At 50.5% G+C, this 20,376-nt stretch overlaps 6 protein-coding genes across 6 annotated transcripts; 2 read left to right on the top strand and 4 right to left on the bottom strand.

The window, feature by feature from the left end:
• Positions 1-338: 338 nt before the first annotated feature.
• Positions 339-2,426, bottom strand: ASPSYDRAFT_37685 (uncharacterized protein; the record flags this gene model as incomplete). Its single annotated transcript, XM_040845559.1, has 3 exons — positions 339-812; positions 863-1,296; positions 1,355-2,426. The coding sequence occupies 3 exons, from the start codon at positions 2,424-2,426 to the stop codon at positions 339-341; spliced, it is 1,980 nt and encodes a 659-aa protein (XP_040695823.1).
• Positions 2,427-2,702: 276 nt separating this feature from the next.
• On the bottom strand, positions 2,703-3,792 carry ASPSYDRAFT_725714 (uncharacterized protein). Its single transcript, XM_040850657.1, has one exon. The coding sequence runs from the start codon at positions 3,447-3,449 to the stop codon at positions 2,979-2,981; it is 471 nt and encodes a 156-aa protein (XP_040695822.1). The 5' UTR covers positions 3,450-3,792; the 3' UTR covers positions 2,703-2,978.
• Positions 3,671-4,742, top strand: ASPSYDRAFT_725623 (uncharacterized protein). The gene is made up of 3 exons (XM_040850656.1): positions 3,671-3,958; positions 4,004-4,196; positions 4,252-4,742. The coding sequence occupies exons 1-3, from the start codon at positions 3,891-3,893 to the stop codon at positions 4,702-4,704; spliced, it is 714 nt and encodes a 237-aa protein (XP_040695821.1). The 5' UTR covers positions 3,671-3,890; the 3' UTR covers positions 4,705-4,742.
• A 32-nt stretch (positions 4,743-4,774) lies between these two features.
• Positions 4,775-6,091, bottom strand: ASPSYDRAFT_37682 (epoxide hydrolase family protein; the record flags this gene model as incomplete). The annotated part of the gene is made up of 4 exons (XM_040845558.1): positions 4,775-5,147; positions 5,201-5,396; positions 5,447-5,895; positions 5,961-6,091. The coding sequence occupies 4 exons, from the start codon at positions 6,089-6,091 to the stop codon at positions 4,775-4,777; spliced, it is 1,149 nt and encodes a 382-aa protein (XP_040695820.1).
• An 883-nt stretch (positions 6,092-6,974) lies between these two features.
• On the top strand, positions 6,975-8,646 carry ASPSYDRAFT_63060 (uncharacterized protein; the record flags this gene model as incomplete). The annotated part of the gene is made up of 5 exons (XM_040850211.1): positions 6,975-7,243; positions 7,303-7,455; positions 7,509-7,810; positions 7,859-8,132; positions 8,163-8,646. The coding sequence occupies 5 exons, from the start codon at positions 6,975-6,977 to the stop codon at positions 8,644-8,646; spliced, it is 1,482 nt and encodes a 493-aa protein (XP_040695819.1).
• Positions 8,647-9,611: 965 nt separating this feature from the next.
• ASPSYDRAFT_37680 (uncharacterized protein) lies at positions 9,612-10,271 on the bottom strand (the record flags this gene model as incomplete). Its single annotated transcript, XM_040845557.1, has 2 exons — positions 9,612-10,203; positions 10,252-10,271. The coding sequence occupies 2 exons, from the start codon at positions 10,269-10,271 to the stop codon at positions 9,612-9,614; spliced, it is 612 nt and encodes a 203-aa protein (XP_040695818.1).
• Positions 10,272-20,376: the final 10,105 nt, after the last annotated feature.

The following is a 20,376-nucleotide window of genomic DNA, read 5'->3' as shown; positions in this document are numbered from 1 at the left end:
ATCAATGCTGCAGATGTGAATGGAGACACTGCCCTACACCATGCTGTTCTACTTGGGCACACTTCTGTGGTGACATTTCTACTGCAAGATCAAAGAATCACTGTCAACAGCAGGAATCTTTTGGATGAGACGGCCCTTCACGTCGCTGTGCACAGATTGTCTTATCTGTGTGTTGATCGTCCTGGTTTCACCAGGGATACAGAAGCTAATGCCCGACACAGCAACGAACGGTCTCCCACTTGGGCCAAAGAATACACACAGTATTCCTATATCATCTGCCTGCTCCTGGGAAGCGGCATCGATAGCATTGCCGCGGATTGTAACGGAAGTACCATTGTTCATATGCTCGCAGGGTCAAACTTCCCGGAGCTAGTCCAACTCTTACTCGTCCGACACGACGTGGAGCTGAACGCTGTTGATAATTGTGGACGCACGCCTTTGGCGTGGGCCTCTGAGAGAGGGCCCCTATCAGTAGTGAGGCTCCTGCTGCAGCACTCAGGAGTGAGCCTACCACAGCACATGCCCACCACAAAGCCGCCGAAGTCGTAAATGAGGGCACCACAGTCCCCTGGCATCGAGAATACTTTTTTGCTGCCATTTGAAATAACCGCATGCTCCCAGGTAATTTTGTTTACGCTCTTTCCTTCGGTGTACACGCTGGAAATGACCGCGTTTGCAAGGCCGTTGTATTGGCCCTCTGTCTCTCCGGTCGTCCGCCCTATCTTCCCCAGTATCTCTCCGCTCTCGAGAGTTATCCCGCGTGGGAAAATCTCCATTTTCTCCATATGGCAAAGCATTAAGGGCGTGATGGACTACATTTGTTAGACAATCGGTCAACTCAAAAGCAACTGCTGGGACTTACTGGCTTGGTTCCGAAAGAGCGGTCCTTTCTTGCCCTGACAAGAGCCCAGTCTCTCACGGTGGGATACGAGTTTGGGTTCGATGATGATGTACTTGATGCCTCTTGTCTAAATCCAGATGCTGCAACGACTCTGCCCAGCCGGTGTCTGTCATCGCTCATGTACTCCTGCATATACTCCTTGCCGGCATTGAGTGCCCGTACGCGTTTATTATGGGTTTTCCATCTCGCCATTTTCGGCTCTACCACATATTCGCCCTCCGCAATTGCACGCCTAACTTCCTGGTACTCAACCTTGTTTTCTATTCTTGAAACCATACTTTCCACACCGGAAATGCTGTCTTGGATGTCGCGCTGGGCTGGAGAGTCCATATTTAGTAGTCGAGAGGCATTCTTATCGGTTATGCGAACGCCGTGGCGGTTCCAGTCCGAAAAGACTATAGGGCTACCAGTCAGCAAGCATCATATACATTGGTTATATTGACCAGCACTTACTCTGGACATCCTTCTCGCTATAGCGCGCCAGTTCCTCGTCATTTGATATTGTGCAGTGGTAGCAGGTGAGGCCAAACTCTTCCCACTCTCCCGTTGAAGGGTTCTTCAGTTCAAAGGCCCCTCCCAGCGTACCTTGCTCAGACAGTGAACCACTCGGCCCAATGCTGGCCCCGAAATACGCTTCAGGCGTGCACTCGTCGACCCATAGGTCGCCCGTGAACCGTTTGTCCTCGTCAACTGGCGATATATCCCTCCGGATGATCACACCAACCGCGTGCAGTTGGAACTCCTCCAGGATCCCCACGATCTCATCGCGCACTTCACTCCACTCGCGACGACTTTCCGGAGCAACTGCCACCAANATGTGTGCACAACTCGGTTCGTTCCCTATCCGATGGCAGCCCACGGACAGTATGTCTGTCAACCCTACCCTTGCGAGGATCTCGCCGCAGACAGTCCCCCAGATTGGATAGATATCATCACTTTGTTTGCAGGGGAAAATGTACGGTCTTGTATCAAAGCGCCTGTCGAGTAATTCCACCGACGCTTCGCCCATACCCCAGCTGTCTAGGTATCTCCAGACCTTGCGCGCAAAGTCCGCCCAGCCCCTGTCGGTTAGGTTCTGCCTGTGCACTGTAAGGAGCCTAGTGGGAACCGGGCCTGGCTGCCCGCTGCACGGCCCTTGCCTAACGAAAGAAAGGTCGCTAATTGCGATATTGCTCTGTTCGGCCATCGTCCGGATCGCATCGCGGTGCTCGCCTGGGACATGGAGGGCGCCGTACAGATGATGGTCTCTGGGTACTTGCAGGGTGTAGCATGGGGCCTCGCACAGATTTGGTCCGCCTGCCCGTAGGTCTTCTTCGTCGAAGCCGTCTGCGCAGAGGACTTTGTCGACTGACGATCTGTGGCTTCTCTTGTGGCGGACTGATTCTCCGCCCATGGTCGCGTTGAGGGCTGGAGAGGCGTAGCTGACCTCGCAGTATGAGGGGTGGGCAATCGCGGCCATGTCCATATCGGCAGGAGGAAGCTCGCCAATTTGCAGTGTTGATATCGAACGGTGGACTGTTTCCATCACGGCGGGTAGAATCCAACTTTAGCCGGAGCAGGTTGAGAGAGATGAAAGAAGAAGGCAGGGTAATAAGGGAGGGGAATAATACAAATTTTTATATATGCCGGCATGCCTATCATGTCACCCATTTATTCGCGGTAATATGGAAACCTTGGAGTCTCTTCCACTGTATAGTTAACCTTTTCTTCAAGCTTTCTGAGTGTATCGGTCTATACTCAAGGCACAATTAAGCTCTGTTTTACATGATTGGATAGTTCTCAGTCATGCTACTCTCTGGCCACCATGAAGGGAACATGGTCCATGGCTAAAACTAAACCTAATAAATAGACCTGGTATAACACCTTGCTTGTGCGAGCCTATTGCATCTGTCTATTGTTTCTCCAGTCCTGCGCCTCATCTTGTGCAGGATCCACGCGCTGTCCAAGTTTCTTCCGCGTCGAAGGAATTCCATTTTCTTGACACCATTTTCTTGACATGTCAAAGCTTTGAGGTCATGGTAGTCTGCTCCTGTTAGGCCAGCGGTCAATTTAAAATCAGTCGCTGACACTTACATTGTTATTTCCCAGCCAGCGCCCCGGCAATGGCCAGATAAAAATCCAGTTCCTCAGTGGGAAGCAATGTCGGATTTGGGTTACGCTGGTTGGCACCTGTAGCATCGAGGCTCGCATAACGTACGATGGAAGCAATCGTCCGAGCTGGAGAGGAGAAAGAGGAAGAGGAATCGCGCGAGCGATTTGAGCAGACTTTGTTGACTGAGGTTCTGTTGGTCCTCTTGTGGCGGACTGGCCCTCCGGTCGAGGTCGGGCTGAGGACTGGGGAGGCGTAGCTTGTCTCAGTGGGTGAGGGATAGAGGATCTCAGTGCTGGACATGATTGTCTCGAATGTGCGGTTTGGATATCGATGTTTGGGCGGTTTGAATGACAGCAGGTAAAAGAGGGGTTGGTCGTGGAAGGTTGAGAGAGGAACATAAAATAGGAGAAGAACACAAGCCTTTATATACGCTGCCACCCAGTCATTCATCGTCATATGGAAGCTCTGGGGTTCACTTGACGATCCAGTTAAGCTTTCCTTCAAGCTTTATTCAGTGCCACGGCCTCCGGGTACAGGCACGATTAATTTCTGTTTCACATGATTGGACAGTCCTCGGTCATGCCCCTATCTGCCCACCATGATATCCTGAAATCAGGACATGTACATGTTCTGGGCTAAGACATAAACATAGTATGACACTGCCAGGCACCAAATTCTATAGTTGACCTTACAGGCGGATGGCAACTCGAGCCGACCGGAAGAGCGCATGGAAAGTTTAGACGAGCTGCCAGAAAGGGTTAATATTGGTCTATAAACTATCCCATTATGGCAATAGGCACTTCTCGCAGACAAGTATAAAGCGACCACGACCTTCATCTTCTCTTCAACGCTCCAAAGCAACCCCAGTCACTCGACAGTTCATTGATCACCTCTGAAATGTCTTCACCAATTGACCTCCGCAACCCCGGCCGCCCAATCCACGTTGGCGTGGTCCTCCTCAACTCGTACGTTTACTGCCTCCCGATACTGCCCCAGACTAACACCACCAGAGTCACTGAACAACTCGACATCGCCCCCGTCGGCTTCTTCTCCAGTATCAGCGCCAGCTTCCTCGAAGACTTCCCTGAATACATGTGTCCGGATGAGCTCAAAGCCCAAGCTCTAGACTTCATCTTCCACTGGGTCACCGAGACTGGCGAGACCCCTGCTGCTGTGACGGCTAACATGAACGTAGTTCCGACGGTACAATACTACCCCTTTCACGTCGTATAATATCCCCATTATTGATACAGTGCAGGATTCCTTCGCCACCTGCCCCCAGCTAGACATCGTCCTCCTCGGCGCCACAAAAATCACCTACTGCGCCAGCGAAACCGAAAAGGCCTTTCTCCGGAAAGTCCACGACACATGCGCCGCCTTCCTCTGCGTCTGCGGCGGTTTTGAGCCCGTCCTATCCGCAGGCCTCCTGGAAGGGAAAACAGCTACTGCGCCGCGTCTCATGATCCCCACCCTCCGGGAGTCAGCGCCTGGCACGAACTGGGTTGAGAGGCGGTATGTGGCTGATGGGAAGATTTGGACTACGGGGGTTCTGCTGAATGGGCTGGATATGGTGGTTGCGTTTGGGAGGAGTATTTGGGGAGGAAAGGATGGGAAAGGGCCAGGGCTTGTGGATGTTCTGGCCCCTGCTGGGAGTTGGCCGCAGAGGGATGTTGAATATCGGGATGATGCTCCAGTTTCTGCGAGTGTCTGATGTTGTTATCGATTCATACAATATTCTTCAATCCAGTACGCTCCTTCTCTTAGTTAATGGCCGTGTAACTTTACTTCAAATCGTTACACACCCGTCCAATAAACCCCTCAACGTCATCAAGAAACGCCCCTGGCATCTCCAACGCAGCAAAATGCCCACCCTCAGTATGCCTCCTAAACAGCACCAAGTTCGGATAAATCTCTCTGGCCCAAGACTCCGGCAGCATTGCCATATCATACGGGTACTGCGAATACCCGAGCGGCTTCTCCTTCGTTATCGGGTGCCGTCGCCCGGCGAGGATATTCTTCACCAACGCCGCGTGGTATAGCCCGCGCGGGAACGTTGATGTGAACCAGTACAAACTTGTCATTGCTAGAATCGTGTCGAGGGGTAGGGGATGGCGCGGGTCTGTCCATTCGAGGTGTTTTTCGCCGATCCTGACACTGTTAGTTAGGTGAAACAGTATGGATAATATATGAGAGGGAATGATGCGTACCAGGCAAGTAGAGCGAGCGGGTTAGATGACACGACGAGACCAATTGTCGAAGGACGAGTCCCGTGTTCAAGAGCGTACGCGAAGCCCGTCTCACGCCAGCGTTCTGTCCGTTCGAGGTGCTCTGCCTCTTTGGGCGTTATATCGTGTGTTTCTGATGCCGGGGATGTTTCGTCGGTGTTGAGCACGAGCATGTTTACTGTACATCATTAGCTGGTTTCCCTGATTTTGGGTGTTTGGGATACATACTGTGCAACGCTTTGCATTCCTTGTACTCAACGCTCATCATCCGTGCAAGCATACTACCCAAGTCTCCTCCCTGCGCGATATACCCATCGAACCCAAGGTCAACCATTAGCTGGTTCATGATCCGTGCTGCTCGATCGAGCGTCATCTCAACATTCTCGCTGGCTCCACCCGATAAATCATAATCCGGTAACGAAGGTACAATAACATGGTACGGCAACGTCTCCGGCGTATACTTCTCAGCCAGCAGGCGCATCATGGGAAGAAACTCCATGAAGGAACCCGGGTACCCATGCAGGAAGAGAACAGGGACAGCGTCATCTCGTTTGGAGAACAGTGCGGCGAAGTGAATACGGACATTTCCAGCCTCGTGGTCATGGATGGTGATTTTAAATTGGGAAAGCTGTTTATCTGAGCTTCGTGTGCGCGCCAGTCGAATGTCTTCAGCCAGGCTTCTTTTGCGTGCGAGATCCACTCGCGTGAGATTCCGAAGCGACCGTCAGTTTGTCGGTTCCACCATGTTGATGGGCCGATTTTGGAGAGTTTTAGCAGTTGGTGGAACTCGGCGAGGTCTGTGTCTGGGACGTGGAGGGTGAATGGCTCTGGCTTGCTGGGGGTGGTCTTCGGGACGGTGTTGGAGTTTGCCATTGTAGATGAAGTGTTTGAAATAACAGATTCAAGAAACAAAATTTAGTAGCTTAAGTGAAACCGGTTGATAAATTGGCTGTATGATTTTAGTACTGAAGATTTGTTTATATATTTCGGGTTCAGGCCACCACTTGATGCCTCGAGGAACGTGCATACCTGACTCACAGACACTGCATGGAATCTTACACAACGCTCTCGAAGGTTCTCGAAATGACTTATTTTATTATCAGGTATACACCAGCTAATATTGTACCAGCTGTCTAGAGAGAGAATTGTTGATTTGATGAGACTACGATTGCCGTTAGAATCAGCCCCACATTGAAGCTTCGAAGCTTCACGTCAGCTTCGTCTACTCTCTGCAACAATCAACGCAATGGATGTCGACCCCAAGTTCATCTGTCCTCGCCCTCGGAACCCGAAAGCCTGCAGTAACTGCCGGTCTCGCAAGGTACGATGTTTGCCCGCTGGAAAGAACTCGAACAGGGCAACTTGTCGACGGTATGGCCTAAACATCATGATATCTAGGCAAACACGTTAACAGATCAGATGTGCAAAATTCGGCTATACATGTAGTTATTCGACTGTCTCCACGCAGTACGTCGCTCATTATTCCCTACTATTAAGGCTCTACTGAAATACCAGAAGACCAGCGATCTCCCCGCCGCAGTCGTTGGATCATGGGAGTCCGCAGAATGACGAAGATGTCATTACTGGTCTTTTTAGAGACCGACCGCCGCCATCTGGAGGAGTAGACCAGTTGATGAATTTCCATCGCCGTGTATTCCAGGAGCAGTCACACCAAGATAGTCCGCCTGGTCCTACTCCGATACCAACTCCAGAATCTCTCGGTCAGCTTCCAGCCAGTGGGGATACGAACATCAATATGCGAGAAGCGGACGAACTGCTTTCCCTTTTCAAAAAGCGCAATGCGTACTTCCCATTCATATATATCCCAGAGTCGACCTCGGCTGCGTCAATGGCTGTCCACCAGCCCTTCTTATTACTGGCGATTCTGACCGTCTCATCTTCACGCACGCCACGCCTTCAACAACGAACAGACGAGCGATTCCGCCGGGTTATGAGTGAGCGAGTTGTCCTTCATGGAGAAAAATCTCTGGACTATGTACAGGGTTTACTAGTGTACATCGCTTGGTAAGGAGCTTGCTGGACTCAACGGAATCCCGCTCTGTTGCCAGGGCTAATCTATATAGGTATCCCCTGTACATCAGACCCCTGCGCAACCAGATCCCACAGTACCTCCAGATAGTGTCGACTATGATTTCAGATCTGGACCTCGATATCAATCTCGAAGAAGCGAGCGAGGGGCGAAATGTCTCCCTTGGGTGTCATACACTTTCTTCTCTGTGGGACCCTTTATCAAATTATTATGCAGCTGAACCGGTGCTAACCCTCCTAGTATGTCTTCTATTGGGCGGCGGTCTGGCGAGGCACGAACGAGAACCAGAACCTACCTCCAGACTGCTCCAAAGCTTGACAGAAGTAATGACCTTGCTATGCAGTATCTGCGTATCCAAGATCTTGCTGGACGTGTTGCTCGTTACAAGGCCGATGTCCGTAACAAGGCAAATATGGCTACAGGTTATTCCATCAGTGAGGAGTTCAGCATACCTCTGGAAGAAGTTTGTGAGAAGATGGCCTTCTTCAATGACGAGCTGGAGGGTCTCTACTGGGCTTTTCCGGCTGAGTCTCGCAACAGGAGTATGTGTCCACCACTACTTGATGTATCATTCTAACCCACGGGCACAGTACCAATCCGCCTAGCGCGACAATTTACCAAAGTCAAGATATCGTCGTTACCCTTCATCCTCAAAAGCCCAGCCTCATACCAAGTAGCCTCACGTACTCCCCCAATAACAACCAACCCCACCCACGCAACCTCCCACTTCACCGAAATCCAATCCTTCCTCGACCTCTTTCTCTCCATCCCACCAGGCGAATACATCCACTTCTCTATCCACGAGTGGTCCCAGCTAGTCATGACCATCTCCTTAACCTCGGACCTGTGTTTCTCCCAAATCTCGCCCTTTTATATTCAGTATGCTATCCAGAGAACCACTTGGAAAGAATTTCAAGAGCAGACACGCGCTAAGATGTTGATATACCTTGAAAGTCTCACGCACCGCATGAGTGCCCTCTCTGTGTCGTCAGGGTCGGCCTCTGCGTATCCGGATTCTTTTTATATGTTCAAGTCTGTTCTGGGGATACTTCTGCGTACGTACGCGCCGGCCGTCACTTCTACGAGTACACCGGAGATACAGAACAAGAACGCAGGGATGAGTTCCAGCCGCTGCCCGGTACTAAACGGGTCTATCCAGAAGACGGACTATTGGCGGGCGCTGGAGCGGAATGCCCCTACTTGTACTTCGCATAAGAATATGAGTAGTGGGGGAGACTCTGAAGGTCAACGCGGAGATGGAAATGGGAATGGGAATGGACTTGGAGGTCTTCACATAGACGAGCTGGTCAACCACCCCCAGGACTGGCCGAGTGTTTTCGAGGAATGGGTTGTTGATCTTAATGCTTTGCCGGAGTAGTTGTCATTACTGCTTAGTATACGTGGTACAGTATTCTTGTTCGAATATAAGCCTGGCGTTGGATATCAAAGACAGACAGGCTACAGTGGTCATATGATAAACAGGAATCAAGCTCGGATATGCAAAGCATACCAAATCCAGCTAGTATCAAAACAGGGTCTTCACTTTTAACAGTCTCTAATGGTTGGCCCAGAGCATGCGCGGAAGTGGCCAAGAGAGCAGGGGTTCCTTTGAGCCTTTCGTCTCTTTCATCCTAAATAGTCCCCGAATGTCAGCCCGGGCCACGACAAGGCTCTAGCCATGTGTAACCTGGAAAAGGACACCGAAGAGCCGGGGATTGCTTCGTTCTTTATTTGGGGACTTAGTGGGCAGGCTGTGCCATGGTTTATTTTGGAGACTCTGCATTTCGGCTGTATGGTCTATATTTGGTGAAATGTTGACGCGGGCAAACTTGCACTGCCTTCGCATGGTTTTCTCAGCGCAAGGCTGTTGCTGCGTAGAACATGCAGTACAGAGGAGGGAGGGTTCACCAGATCGCAACGCAATGGGGCCGAGCCGGAAAATCACCTAGGGACTGACCCTACAAGCATAGAGGCATAAGGGACGGTACTGTCGGATATTAATAGCTAGCCATGGATCAACAGCCTTCCCAATTATCTTCAGTTTTGGCAGAGACCGCAACAAAGGTGGCGGCCATATCATGGGGTCCGAATACTGGCAAATCATACTTGGTGGCTGCGAGCAAGCGATGGTTGATGGTGCTTGCAGCCTCTGGACAGATTTTCCGAAACATGCATATTGCTGCATTCGGATTCCAGGGGTTGCGGGGGCAGTGTTTTATGCGGAATACAGCCTTGTCTGGGTTACAGTGAAGCCTTTTCCACCGGGTCGGTATATCCAATGAAGGTGTTGTCAGTATCAGGGTATAGTGATGACAGCTAAGACAAAGACTTTAGATCACGCTTTTATATCTCTGATAGATCTATGTATTCCAATTGACGAACAATATCTCCAATTCGGTCTTCACAAATCGGGAAGACATGCAGCAGGTGTAACAATTTGAAAAGGCAGATGTCGCGCAGCTCCTGCAGTTTATATTTTGCTGCAAAAACATGAAGACGAGCATGGGTGAGGAGCGTTTCGGTATAGTCCTCCATACGATTGTAGCTACCTTGCAACCCCTGAGAAGGCCGTTGGTGAATCCGCCTCACAAGATAGTCCGCAAATTTATCAACCGACTCGGTGTCTCTAAAGAGATTGCCCTCTAGAATGATTACATGGTTTTGCTCCGACTTTTCTTGTCCACCAGAAGTCAGGTCGGGGGGTGGCGTGTCGCTGGGTAGTTTAATATAGTAGTCTCCAGTGTATAAGTACTGACAGACAAGACTAAATATATGCTGATCCGCATCATTAATCACAATTGAATCACCACCGGCAAAACTACCGGAATCGGCATTAAACCAGGGCGTTGAGTGTGACTTAAGTATGTCACTGTGTATGACAACTGTTTCACAGTCAGCGCCCACGGTGAATTTCAGGAGCTTGGATAGGAATGCTCTGTAATATTGTTAGTGACGTCTCAGCAGGAGATTAAACCTTCCCTACCGGCTGTTGCATGGCGCCATGGTCGAAGTTGAGAGAGGCGGATGTTCCTTAAACGAGTAGTAGTCGAAGCGGGTTCAACCAGCTTTATATAGTTAGTTTGTTGCCAGCTTGCCAAGGCGTCCCCCTGTTGAGAGGAGCTTACCTCACTGGGGGCTTATGGGTATCGACACTCCGCTGGACGTAAGCTCGATAGCAAAAGCCTACCGATCTTCCAAGTTATTATTGGATATTCCTGGGGTTACCCCAGTCGAGCCGCAGGTGGACCCACTTCAGTGAGGAGAACAAATATTCGAGTAGGCCACTGGGCCAGCTGGTTTATTCAAATCCACAATCACCTCACAGAACGAGATATAGACGATCTTTACATGCATTGAGCTGGTAAGATGCCGATTTATATTTGAGCGCCAGGTCGCTGGTTAGGGTCGTCGCTGGGGAAAGGAGCTCCTTTACGGCGTCCGATCCGAACAAAAGGGAAAAAACTCAGGTGACATGTATACACTGTGGGAAACGATGGATGGTTCTCCTATTGGGTGGCCGGTAGGCCGCCTATCTAAGATACTAGCTTACTAAGTAATGACTAAGCGGGATCGAACCCCTAGGGGCAGGCGGTACCGGAGGGCAGTATGCTCCGACATGCAGTACCACTCATGTGGTCCTGTGACGACACCTCGGGCTCCGTCTCACGGCCGGTCTCAACTTGAGTCTGTTGGCCATCTTCTCTTGCGCCCAAGACGCACAAATTGTTGCTACCCTCCTTGACGGAATCCTTTCAAAGCTCTGTATACCGGTACTGCCCGAATGGAGAATTATCCGCCAGGATGATCGCCGAATTCTTGCGAGCCATTGGTGGCGTCAAGTGGCGTGAATCTACTGGTGAAACGGACACAGCACATTCAACTCAATTCGTCAGTATCAACAGAGAACAACGCCGGATCTAACGACAACGGCTCCTGCTGGTGCTCATACTCGGCCTCACAAATCGTACAATCAGGCCCCCAGTTAATGACGTCAGGCGTACTTGTCGTGTGGCTTACACTCCTCTGATTCGCATTAGGTGACCCTCCAGGCATCGGCAAGTCAATCCAGGGATGGTAATCGCCCGAGCTAACGCTGATGGCGCCTTTCCCGCTAATCCCGCGGAAACAGGGACTCCCGTGAGATCCAGCCCTTTCACGCGCCCGATGCGGTGGAAGAAGCTCTCGCAAATCCGGAATGCGCGGTGTGCAGAGGGGTCATTCTTTGCTATATTATGCAGCCAGTTGAGTGCCTTTAATCGCAGCTGGATCGGCCAGCAGACTAGTCTGTCGGGCACATTTCATGACTGCGTGGCGGTCAGGAACCCCAGAAAGATTGCTGGTCCAATTTGGATGAATGCGACTCTTACTTGGATGCGTAAATCGACGCTTCGTTTATGATAAACAACTCGAAGAGGAATTGTGAGAGTTATCACTGTATAATTCGCAAGGTGTCTTGATACTATGGCAAAGAATTGTGACTGGTAGAATCATGTGTTACGGTCTGGATCCAGATTTAATCTCATAAGAAGCAGGTCTGCCATCCCCAAATGGAGTCTACAAGTGATCCTTCGGTGAGGCGTGAGCTTCAAATACGCTGCTGTAGGCCTCTTCCCTGGCCTCTAATTGGCCCAGGTTAGCGCCGTGGTTCACCACGGGGTGACCAGACACCAGACTTTCCATCTGCCCCGCATTGCCCCACGAAGACACTGTTTCAGCTTTGGAGCAAGCCTATGCAACGAGTGAGGCATCTGTGTCTCACTTCTCAAAATGTCACCGCGCAAGGGAAGCAAAAGCCAGAACAAAGAATATTATGCCGTTGTCGCAGGCCGAATCGACAAACCTACGATATTCTCATCATGGTAGATCTCCTCAGTTATTCCATAAGCAATTAACTGATCATTTCTGCTAGGGGCGACGCACATCCACGTGTGACTGGATGTAAATCGATTCATGGAAGCTTCTACGGGCTAGATGAAGCACTAACCTTCATGAAGAGTAAAGGAGTCGAAAGTCCTACACTTGTTATCAAAAAAGGTGCAGGCGAAACTACCCCATTGCCGGGCAACAGAGCGTTCTACGCTGTTGCGAATGGAAGAAGACCCGGTATCTATCCTTACGAGTAGTATGGCAGCCCACAAGGAAACTATCAAGAAGACTGCTTATGAATTTGGTAGCGGGAAAATGAAACCTGAGGTTGAAGAATATTCAGGTGCCTGCCATAAGCACTTCAGGACACATGCTCAGGCTGAAGCCTTCATCGAAGATTGGAAAATATCCTTTGCTGGCGTGTGCGGGAGAGTAATAAAGGAAGGATTAGATCGGGGACTTCGGCCTACAGATATGAAGTTGGATCTTAGAGGAATACTAGGGGCACCTTTTGCGAGTGGCGAAAGTGAAGATATCGTGAAGGATATGAAGGAGAAGTTGATCTTAAAGGACAAATAGATAATGTAAGATTCAGGTTCATCCGATACACTTCTATTTTGTATGATAGACCTGTCTCTTCTTTCTGCCATTTTGTTCTAATCACATCTAGCTAAGCTAAACGACCCTCCACGATTACCGCTGTTGCTGATTGTGTCACCTGGAGGCGCTGACTCAGACCTAATCCGTCCTAGAAGAAGTCGGAGGATCTGGGACTGATCCGACCAGACGACCCTTGCTGGATTCTCTTTGGCCCACACGTAACCAACGGTGCACTTTCTTGTTTTCGAACGGCCAAGCCGTGACTTGGAATACGGCCGGAGAAAAGCCGAAGCTTCGAGTCGATCGTCGGGGGGCCGAGCGTAGGGACTGAAACAGCGTCTACCAGTTGCGGGGCGATTGGCATGATGGACGTCCGATGGCGCTGTTGGTGATAGAAGCCAACCAACCGGGAACCAACCGCGTTGGCCGGCATGGTTCTGGGGATATCGAGAACGGATGTGGAATGAACTGCCCACCAGTCAAGAGGAATTGGGTCACTTGGAATGGCAATAAATATCAGGATAGAAGAAGTCTGTATCTGTCTTAGTGTTAATTTTACGGCACGATGCTGCATCCTCTCTCTTCGATCAAAGGTTCGGCTCATGCCGTTAGTTCTGTCCCTGAGCTGTTGGAGGAAGGGAAACGAAGTCCCTTTCCGCCTCCTATATTTCCCACTTGCACACCCACGAACCAACCCCGCTTGGGGGCAACACGAGACCAGAATAGGTGGCCAAGCAGATTGGTTACCGTTCTACTGGGACCGACCCACTCGATATGTGCTTGTACTGTGCAGGCAATGGTTGTCGTCTGGGTTATGCTGGCTGTGGGCGAGCATCACCACCTATCGTTCAGGTTTGAACTGATACGGGAATGGCGTAGGCATGTGAACATGGCGCGGGTCTGTTTCTTCCGGGGTTTTCGGAGATAATGAACCCCCAACAGCGGAAACAATTAAGTACCAAGCACAGTATGATTGCTCTTGTAAGTGGTGGGCAACGCATCTTGCATACTTGTACAAAGATAGTGAGCAAAACCAAGCCTCCCCGGGTATACTATATGGCCTCTCTGAGACGGTGCTATCTGCACCCCTCGATAACCATCCGGTAGTGTAAGAACAGCTTTGGTCTGACCAGGACAACGCCTGGTGCCTTAAATACTAACTTTGCATTCCCCCGTTGGCATCTCAGCGAACAACGCAAAGACAGACACCATGAAGATACACAGCATCCTCAGCTGCATCATTTCGGTCGGATTGAGCTCAGTAAGTGTCTCATTGAGAGAGTGTGATATGATCGTCTCCCAGAAAGAGCCCGTTACCTCAGCACTTTTCTCAGTCAGTCGATGTACTCTTACTAACAGAGTGAACTAGGTGCTTGGAAGAGATACAATGACTCTCAAATTTGACAGTAACATGGGCCATCAAGTAAGGTGTCCCGAAATCTATGGAGACTTAAATCACAGACAGAAAGTGGAATAGGTGTTGAACATGCCTTCATTCTCTATCGCAAGTCACCGTCACAAAGGAGACCGTCATGCGCGGGCAGCAGTAAGCCACCATCTGGACTAGTAAACGGAGAGCTGATGAAAAAACAGGATACACTAATCCGGCCCTAGTGCTTCCCTGAATACGGAATCGCCGGCCTGGACGAGACAACAAGCAACATTGACCATCTCGACGATGTTGCAGCCCACGACACGGTGTGCGTGGCGCCACCAGGGACCTGCGCTCGCCCCTCTCATCTGGGACACTCTTCCATTTTCATGTGCAATCAGGTACGGTTCAACCTCGGAGGTGGATCAGACACTGCGACTGACAAGAAGCCACAGTTGGACCATTCCATCCAAACGATGTGTGTAGACCTTATCAACGCCACCAGGACGCTGTCTGCGGCCTGCCGCTTCGGAAACGATTATACGTATGGCTACATAACCAACACCACCTCGGGGCCTGACAGGTATCCATATGTGGTGGCGCTCGGTGACGACTATGCCTTTGGGTCGCCTTGATCTGGGGCAACTTGCCACCAAATATGTGGAGTGTTTCCCAGGTTGTTGTGGGGATACTGGTGCCAATACTTAAATGGGCGAGTGCCCTTGGAAGTGAAGGGTTGGTTTCGTTTTCCCCATGAAGATTTTAGAGTACTTTGTCTGAGTCGAGCCCCCACGAAGCCCACCGCAGAAGGTTTCAACTCAGGCAGAATTCTGGGACTGCAGTGAATGTCAGGGGCTCCAGTATCTGCGCAGTTTATGAAGCATGTAATCTGAGGATTGGTCAGTCGAACATGATTGTGGCCTGTATCTGGGAATTTCCAGAAGGGTTGAGTACTTGAGCAGACTCTTTCGCGACGCGGGTGCAAATTCCTGTCATAGATCTTGGTGCGCATGGCCAGAATCCCACTTTCGAGGCCACAAGTAGATTGACGGTTTTGATACTATAGATTGAGTTATCTCTGCACGTCAGGTGCTTTGGCAGGGGTATGGTCGGCATAAATCGAAATGTAACGAGTCGGTTTTAGACCTTGTTCAGCGGCTCACTACCATGTTTGTGGAGACCAGTACGGGCCTTTCAACCACCGTGGTGGACATCCGGATACAGTACCATCATCCACTGATGACAGCGCCCGTGGTGCGCCGCACAGGCCACGATTGGCAGGGCCTTGAGAGCCCCCATTTATCACTGAGAGAGCCCCCATTTATCACTGAGATTTTGCTGTCTATCCACGACTTGGCAATAACACATAATAACCGATGCTGTAGATTGCAGCCCTCGTTCTGTGTGGCTCGGCCACAACAATCATAAGGACCAAAGCTTTAGAAAGCAAATGCGCATATGTGAGTTTCCTACTATGCAACCGAGAAACAAGCCTCTGGGTATCTGTGGAACTTCTATCCTTGGAATCACCGTTGGCTAACGGTCCGCTATGGCTAGAGGTGAATCTGCAACTTGATTGGGTCTGGTATATTTGCGTTGGTCTACCAAGGGGAGCTCGATATTGAATTACCTTCTCTGTCACAGCACTAATAATATATTTATATATCTAACCTACTGCCTGTACCTTAGAAAGGTAGAAAATCTAAGTATCCAATGTCACTAGGTATGCGCCGGACTGAATAGTGCAATTATGTTCTGGATAAATTGGGTACGTACGGTGGCTAGGAGATCCACCGAGCCCGTTGGCTCAGGCACTCCGTCCTGGATCACCGAGATACACTTCACGCCGATGGGCTTCTTGGACCTCTTTGAGTTTGATGAACCTGAACACTATGGTCAGCCAGGAGGCAGCCACCAGCGGAATTCCGGTTATGATGGTAGTGATCAGCGCCATGATAGACCAATCCCCGTCTCGTGCGGTATAGATATTGATTAGCGTAGTAGCAAGTCCAGCGGCCGCGTTGATGATGATTGACCTGGACCTCGGTCAGTCTCCGCTACTCCCATGTCGAAGAAGGAAAGGACGGCTTACGAGAACAGTCGATTCACAAGCCAGATGTAGTTGCTCCGCCATTTCCAGTAAAGCCATCCGAGTGCTGCAGTGGACGCCACAAACAGGATACAGGCAATCGCCAGAAGCGGGGGGTAAAACGGATTGTGCTCAAAACGGCCTGTCCCACGTCGTCCTTTGCCAGTGCATCCTGGACTTGGCCAGACCTCTGCAGCGCCGTGAAGGTGCCCGGGACCATCAGATACCCTGCGAGCAAGGTCCAATGGGCGATGCTAGCAATGACGTTGTACATCCAAGGCATGTAATCCACCTCCAACAGCATCTGCATATACCGGGTTTGTCCGGCAAAGGGGACCAGGTGCTGAGTCTGAGATGCCATCTAGCTTGCGCTAGAATACCAGACGAGGCTCTGATGATGTGCCGCAGAGTGTCTGGTGAAGGGATTGTTATTCCGGTAAGAGGAGGAATGAACACTCAGACTTGCCACAGCGGCTCTACAACAAGCAGCTTCGAGGGCAGTGACTTGACCGCCATTAACGAGCTGAAGCCGGCCCATATATGGGGCTCAAGTTTGCCCAGTATCTACATGAACATAGCCCGGGTACGTCGCAGCTTTCTGAGTGCCAATATCGACATACAAGGGATAGCTCACTTGGCTTCTTTCTGCCCGGATTGCACGGTGATGCCCTCAATTAACTTGCCTACGTTCAAATGTGCGGGATTTCTAGTCACCAGGCGATCCTTACTGTCGGGCTGCAATGTCTGTAGATGTATATAATCTAGCGCGCTGTGCACTCGTCCTTAAGCCGCGAGGATTCTGCGGTATGTGCCAATGGTGTCTTCCCAGAACCGCGTGAAGCAGGAACAGATCCGCAAGCGGCGCAATAACCTGCTCCGTCGCCACAATGATTTCTGGCGGCTGTACGCGATTCGCAGCTGGACCACGTTGGAGATGCCGAACGGCCGNATCTACACGTATCGATCTCATCCTCAAATCCCGGCCCCAACAGACCGTGAAATGGTAAGTCCCCGGCGGCGTAGAAAGAACTTGATGTTGACAGATTCAGCGGGAACGACCCCAGCCAGCCGTGCACAAAACACCGGCGGACTATGGTCCTCCGGGCCTGATCGACATGGTGTTGCCGACACTGCCCTCGCTAAAGGTGCGTGGACGCCGAAGTCAACTCTGGGACCTGCTATCGACTGAGCCTGAACGGCCGTGGAGTTGATGCTTGTATCTCCCATGTTCGGCCGCACCGTTTGTCCTCGACTGTTGGGTCCTAAATTCGTCTACTCCATAGTACGCAGCCTAGCGATAAAATAAGTGCATGGTGGTATAATAATGCGAGGTTCTTCTTGGCGGGCTTTCGCGGTGGGGTTTAGAGCGGTAGGGTATAGGCAAATATACAAAGTTGAGAGGACAACAAGTGCGAATGTGGTGCACCAGAGACCGTGGTTCATGTTCTAATAGACTGCCCAAAACTGAAGGACCTTCGACACAAACTACGAAAGGAAATCGGGCCGGCATTTAACAATATTCAGGACATGCTTGGAGGATGGACCCAAGGTAAGGAAGGTAAGAAGGATGATATGCAAGACAGTAGCATCTTGGGTGCAATACTGGACTTCGCAGAGGCATCAAAGAGGTTTCAGAGCCGCGCGCCACAAGGGCCGCTGAACAGAACACCAGGCAGGAAGGCCACCATAGGCCGTGACGAGGCTCCAAATTCGTCGGAAAGTAGTGGTTTACTGTACATAGAGAAGCATGGAGATTAGATAGTGGGGACCTGCATATCGCCCAAGGCGAGGGGCCAGCGTATGAATCACTCACACACACACACACACACACACACTGTACCTGTGTGGGAAATCACTGTACCGGTTTAATTTTTGGCTGTATTTTCAACGGGCTTGAGGACTGTATCGTGTTGTTGGTATTCATCAAGCGGAACGACCCGACACGCGACGCGCGCGCGGGACGGGCCGAAACACGAACCCCTGAACCCGACCGCGAGGAACACCAAAAAACACACAAAAACCAAGACCGAGCCGCATCATCAAACCACCAAGCAATTACGCTCAAGAGCAAGAAGATGAAGCTGAGAGAAGTAAGACGCGTCCCCAGCGGAAGACAAGGAGCCAAAGCCACGCGCCGACCGGGCAAGTAGCAGCTATCTCCGAAGACACCCAAACAGAAGACGAAGACCTCGAGGCTCGAACAGCGATCAACACAGCCCAAATCATCGGAAGAAGAACGCGGAATGGCGAAACCCACGCAGCTGCAGAGAGTACCGGCCGGATCACCACCAGAGAGGTGTGGAAGCTCATCCATGAGCTCAAAGACATTATCAACCACCAAACCACGCTTATTGAATCAACCAAATCCGAGCTAGAGGAAGTCAAGCATGACCAGAACGTCCTACGCGAAATGATTAGCAGTAGCTGAGACAACTCTTCTGTAGAGGAACCTCTAATATACTTACATGTATTTATTCCATTAAAGTCTGCATTTGCAAACTATGACTCAACTTACGAATGGGTAGCGGCCGAATTAAACGGTAGAGAGCTTGGCTTTAAAGTTCAGCAGATAATATATGGATACCAACCCCAGGTGGACTCTCTGAGAGTCCATTGCGGTCCCCATAAGTGGCTACTTCTTCCCGGAAAAGATATTCTGACCAGGCATATGCTACTTGTAAGAGAGAATTAGCATTATTTACAGAACAACTCGATAATCCGGCTTTGGCTTTCATTCTCCCTGCCTGGTCTTCGTTCTTAAATTCTTCAGATGTAAATGCAAGTTGCTATCACCCCCATTCACCATCGTTAGACGTCTCCTGAGCAGCCGTATCTGGTCAAAAGAACTGCAGTAATCGTGAAGAGCATTATTTATCTCTTCCTTAGACCTGCTACTTCCGCCAAGTCTGTCATCTGGAGGAGTAGTTGGACATTCTCCAGACTTCTCATGTGGCTGTTGATTAACATCTAATCCTAAATCCTCGGTTCGGACCACTCTAGCCATGTCGCGCTCGGACACAGCAATCTTGGAGCCCTGCCAAGTGGAGGAAGAAGACATATTGCTTTCTTAATTAATGTATTAACGGCGGGACGTCATTGATAATGTCGGGAGCTTGCAGGTATGACAGTTCGACCATAGAACGCACAGTTCGTGCTTGGTAAGGCCCTGTAACAATCAATGGATCTTTCAATCTATAAAAACCCCGGACTCGCTTTAGAAGTCACTTACTTTGAATTTGAAACTTTACGTGCGCAGCCATCCACTAGAAAATTGAATAGTATATTTAGATTACGCATGTACATCCTGCTAATATAGCTATGGTGAATGTTACAATGCATATGTAATCAAGTCATCTGGTGGCGTCATCCTAGTGAGGAAGACCCGCACATTCCCGTCTTTACCATCATCATTCTGAAGTACAAGGCACGCAGCGAAACTATTCTCGTTCGAACACTATCACAAAGGCATACCATCCTCTACTGTGTCGAAATGCCCCGGAGACAGACACAATCACACTCTACTCAGTTCATCACATATCAACCGAAAATAATGCTGGATCTAACGACAACGGCACCTGCTGGTGCTCATATTCGGCCTCACAAACCGTACAATCAGGTCCCCAATTAATGGAATCAGGCGTACTTGCCGTGTGGCTTACACTTCTCTGATTCGCAGGCCGCCGCTCACCGCTCGGCTGTCGATTAGGTGACCCTCCAGGCATCGGCAAGTCAATCCAGGGATGGTAATCGCCCGAGCTGAACGCTGATGGCGCCTTTCCCACTAATCCCGCGGAATCAGGGACTCCCGTGAGATCCAGCCCTTTCACGCGCCCGATGCGGTGGAAGAAGCTCTCGCAAATCCGGANTGCGCGGTGTGCAGAGGGGTCATTCTTTGCTATATTGTACAGCCAGTTGAGTGCCTTCTTGACTGCTGTCAGAATGATTTCGGGCATTTGGTTTTTGTTTTCTGTGATGTTAGGACCTATATCGCCTTGTCCGGCTTGCTCGCCATGGTCGCCTAGAAAGGGGACGGGGCCGATGGAGATTTGCATGAGGAGCACGGTGAGGGCCTGCATGAGGAAATGCACCATGCACCACCAGGGGCTCATTTTGAGGAGCCATTCCGTGGTTGGAGTTTCGGGAAGGATGGAGATAAGGGATAAGGCCGACTGCACGCAGGT

The sequence above is a fragment of the Aspergillus sydowii genome (genome assembly GCF_001890705.1).
Source record: "Aspergillus sydowii CBS 593.65 unplaced genomic scaffold ASPSYscaffold_26, whole genome shotgun sequence".
Taxonomy (NCBI): domain Eukaryota; kingdom Fungi; phylum Ascomycota; class Eurotiomycetes; order Eurotiales; family Aspergillaceae; genus Aspergillus; species Aspergillus sydowii.
Note: the sequence above shows the minus strand (reverse complement) of the source record. Positions and strands in the feature narration are given on the sequence as shown.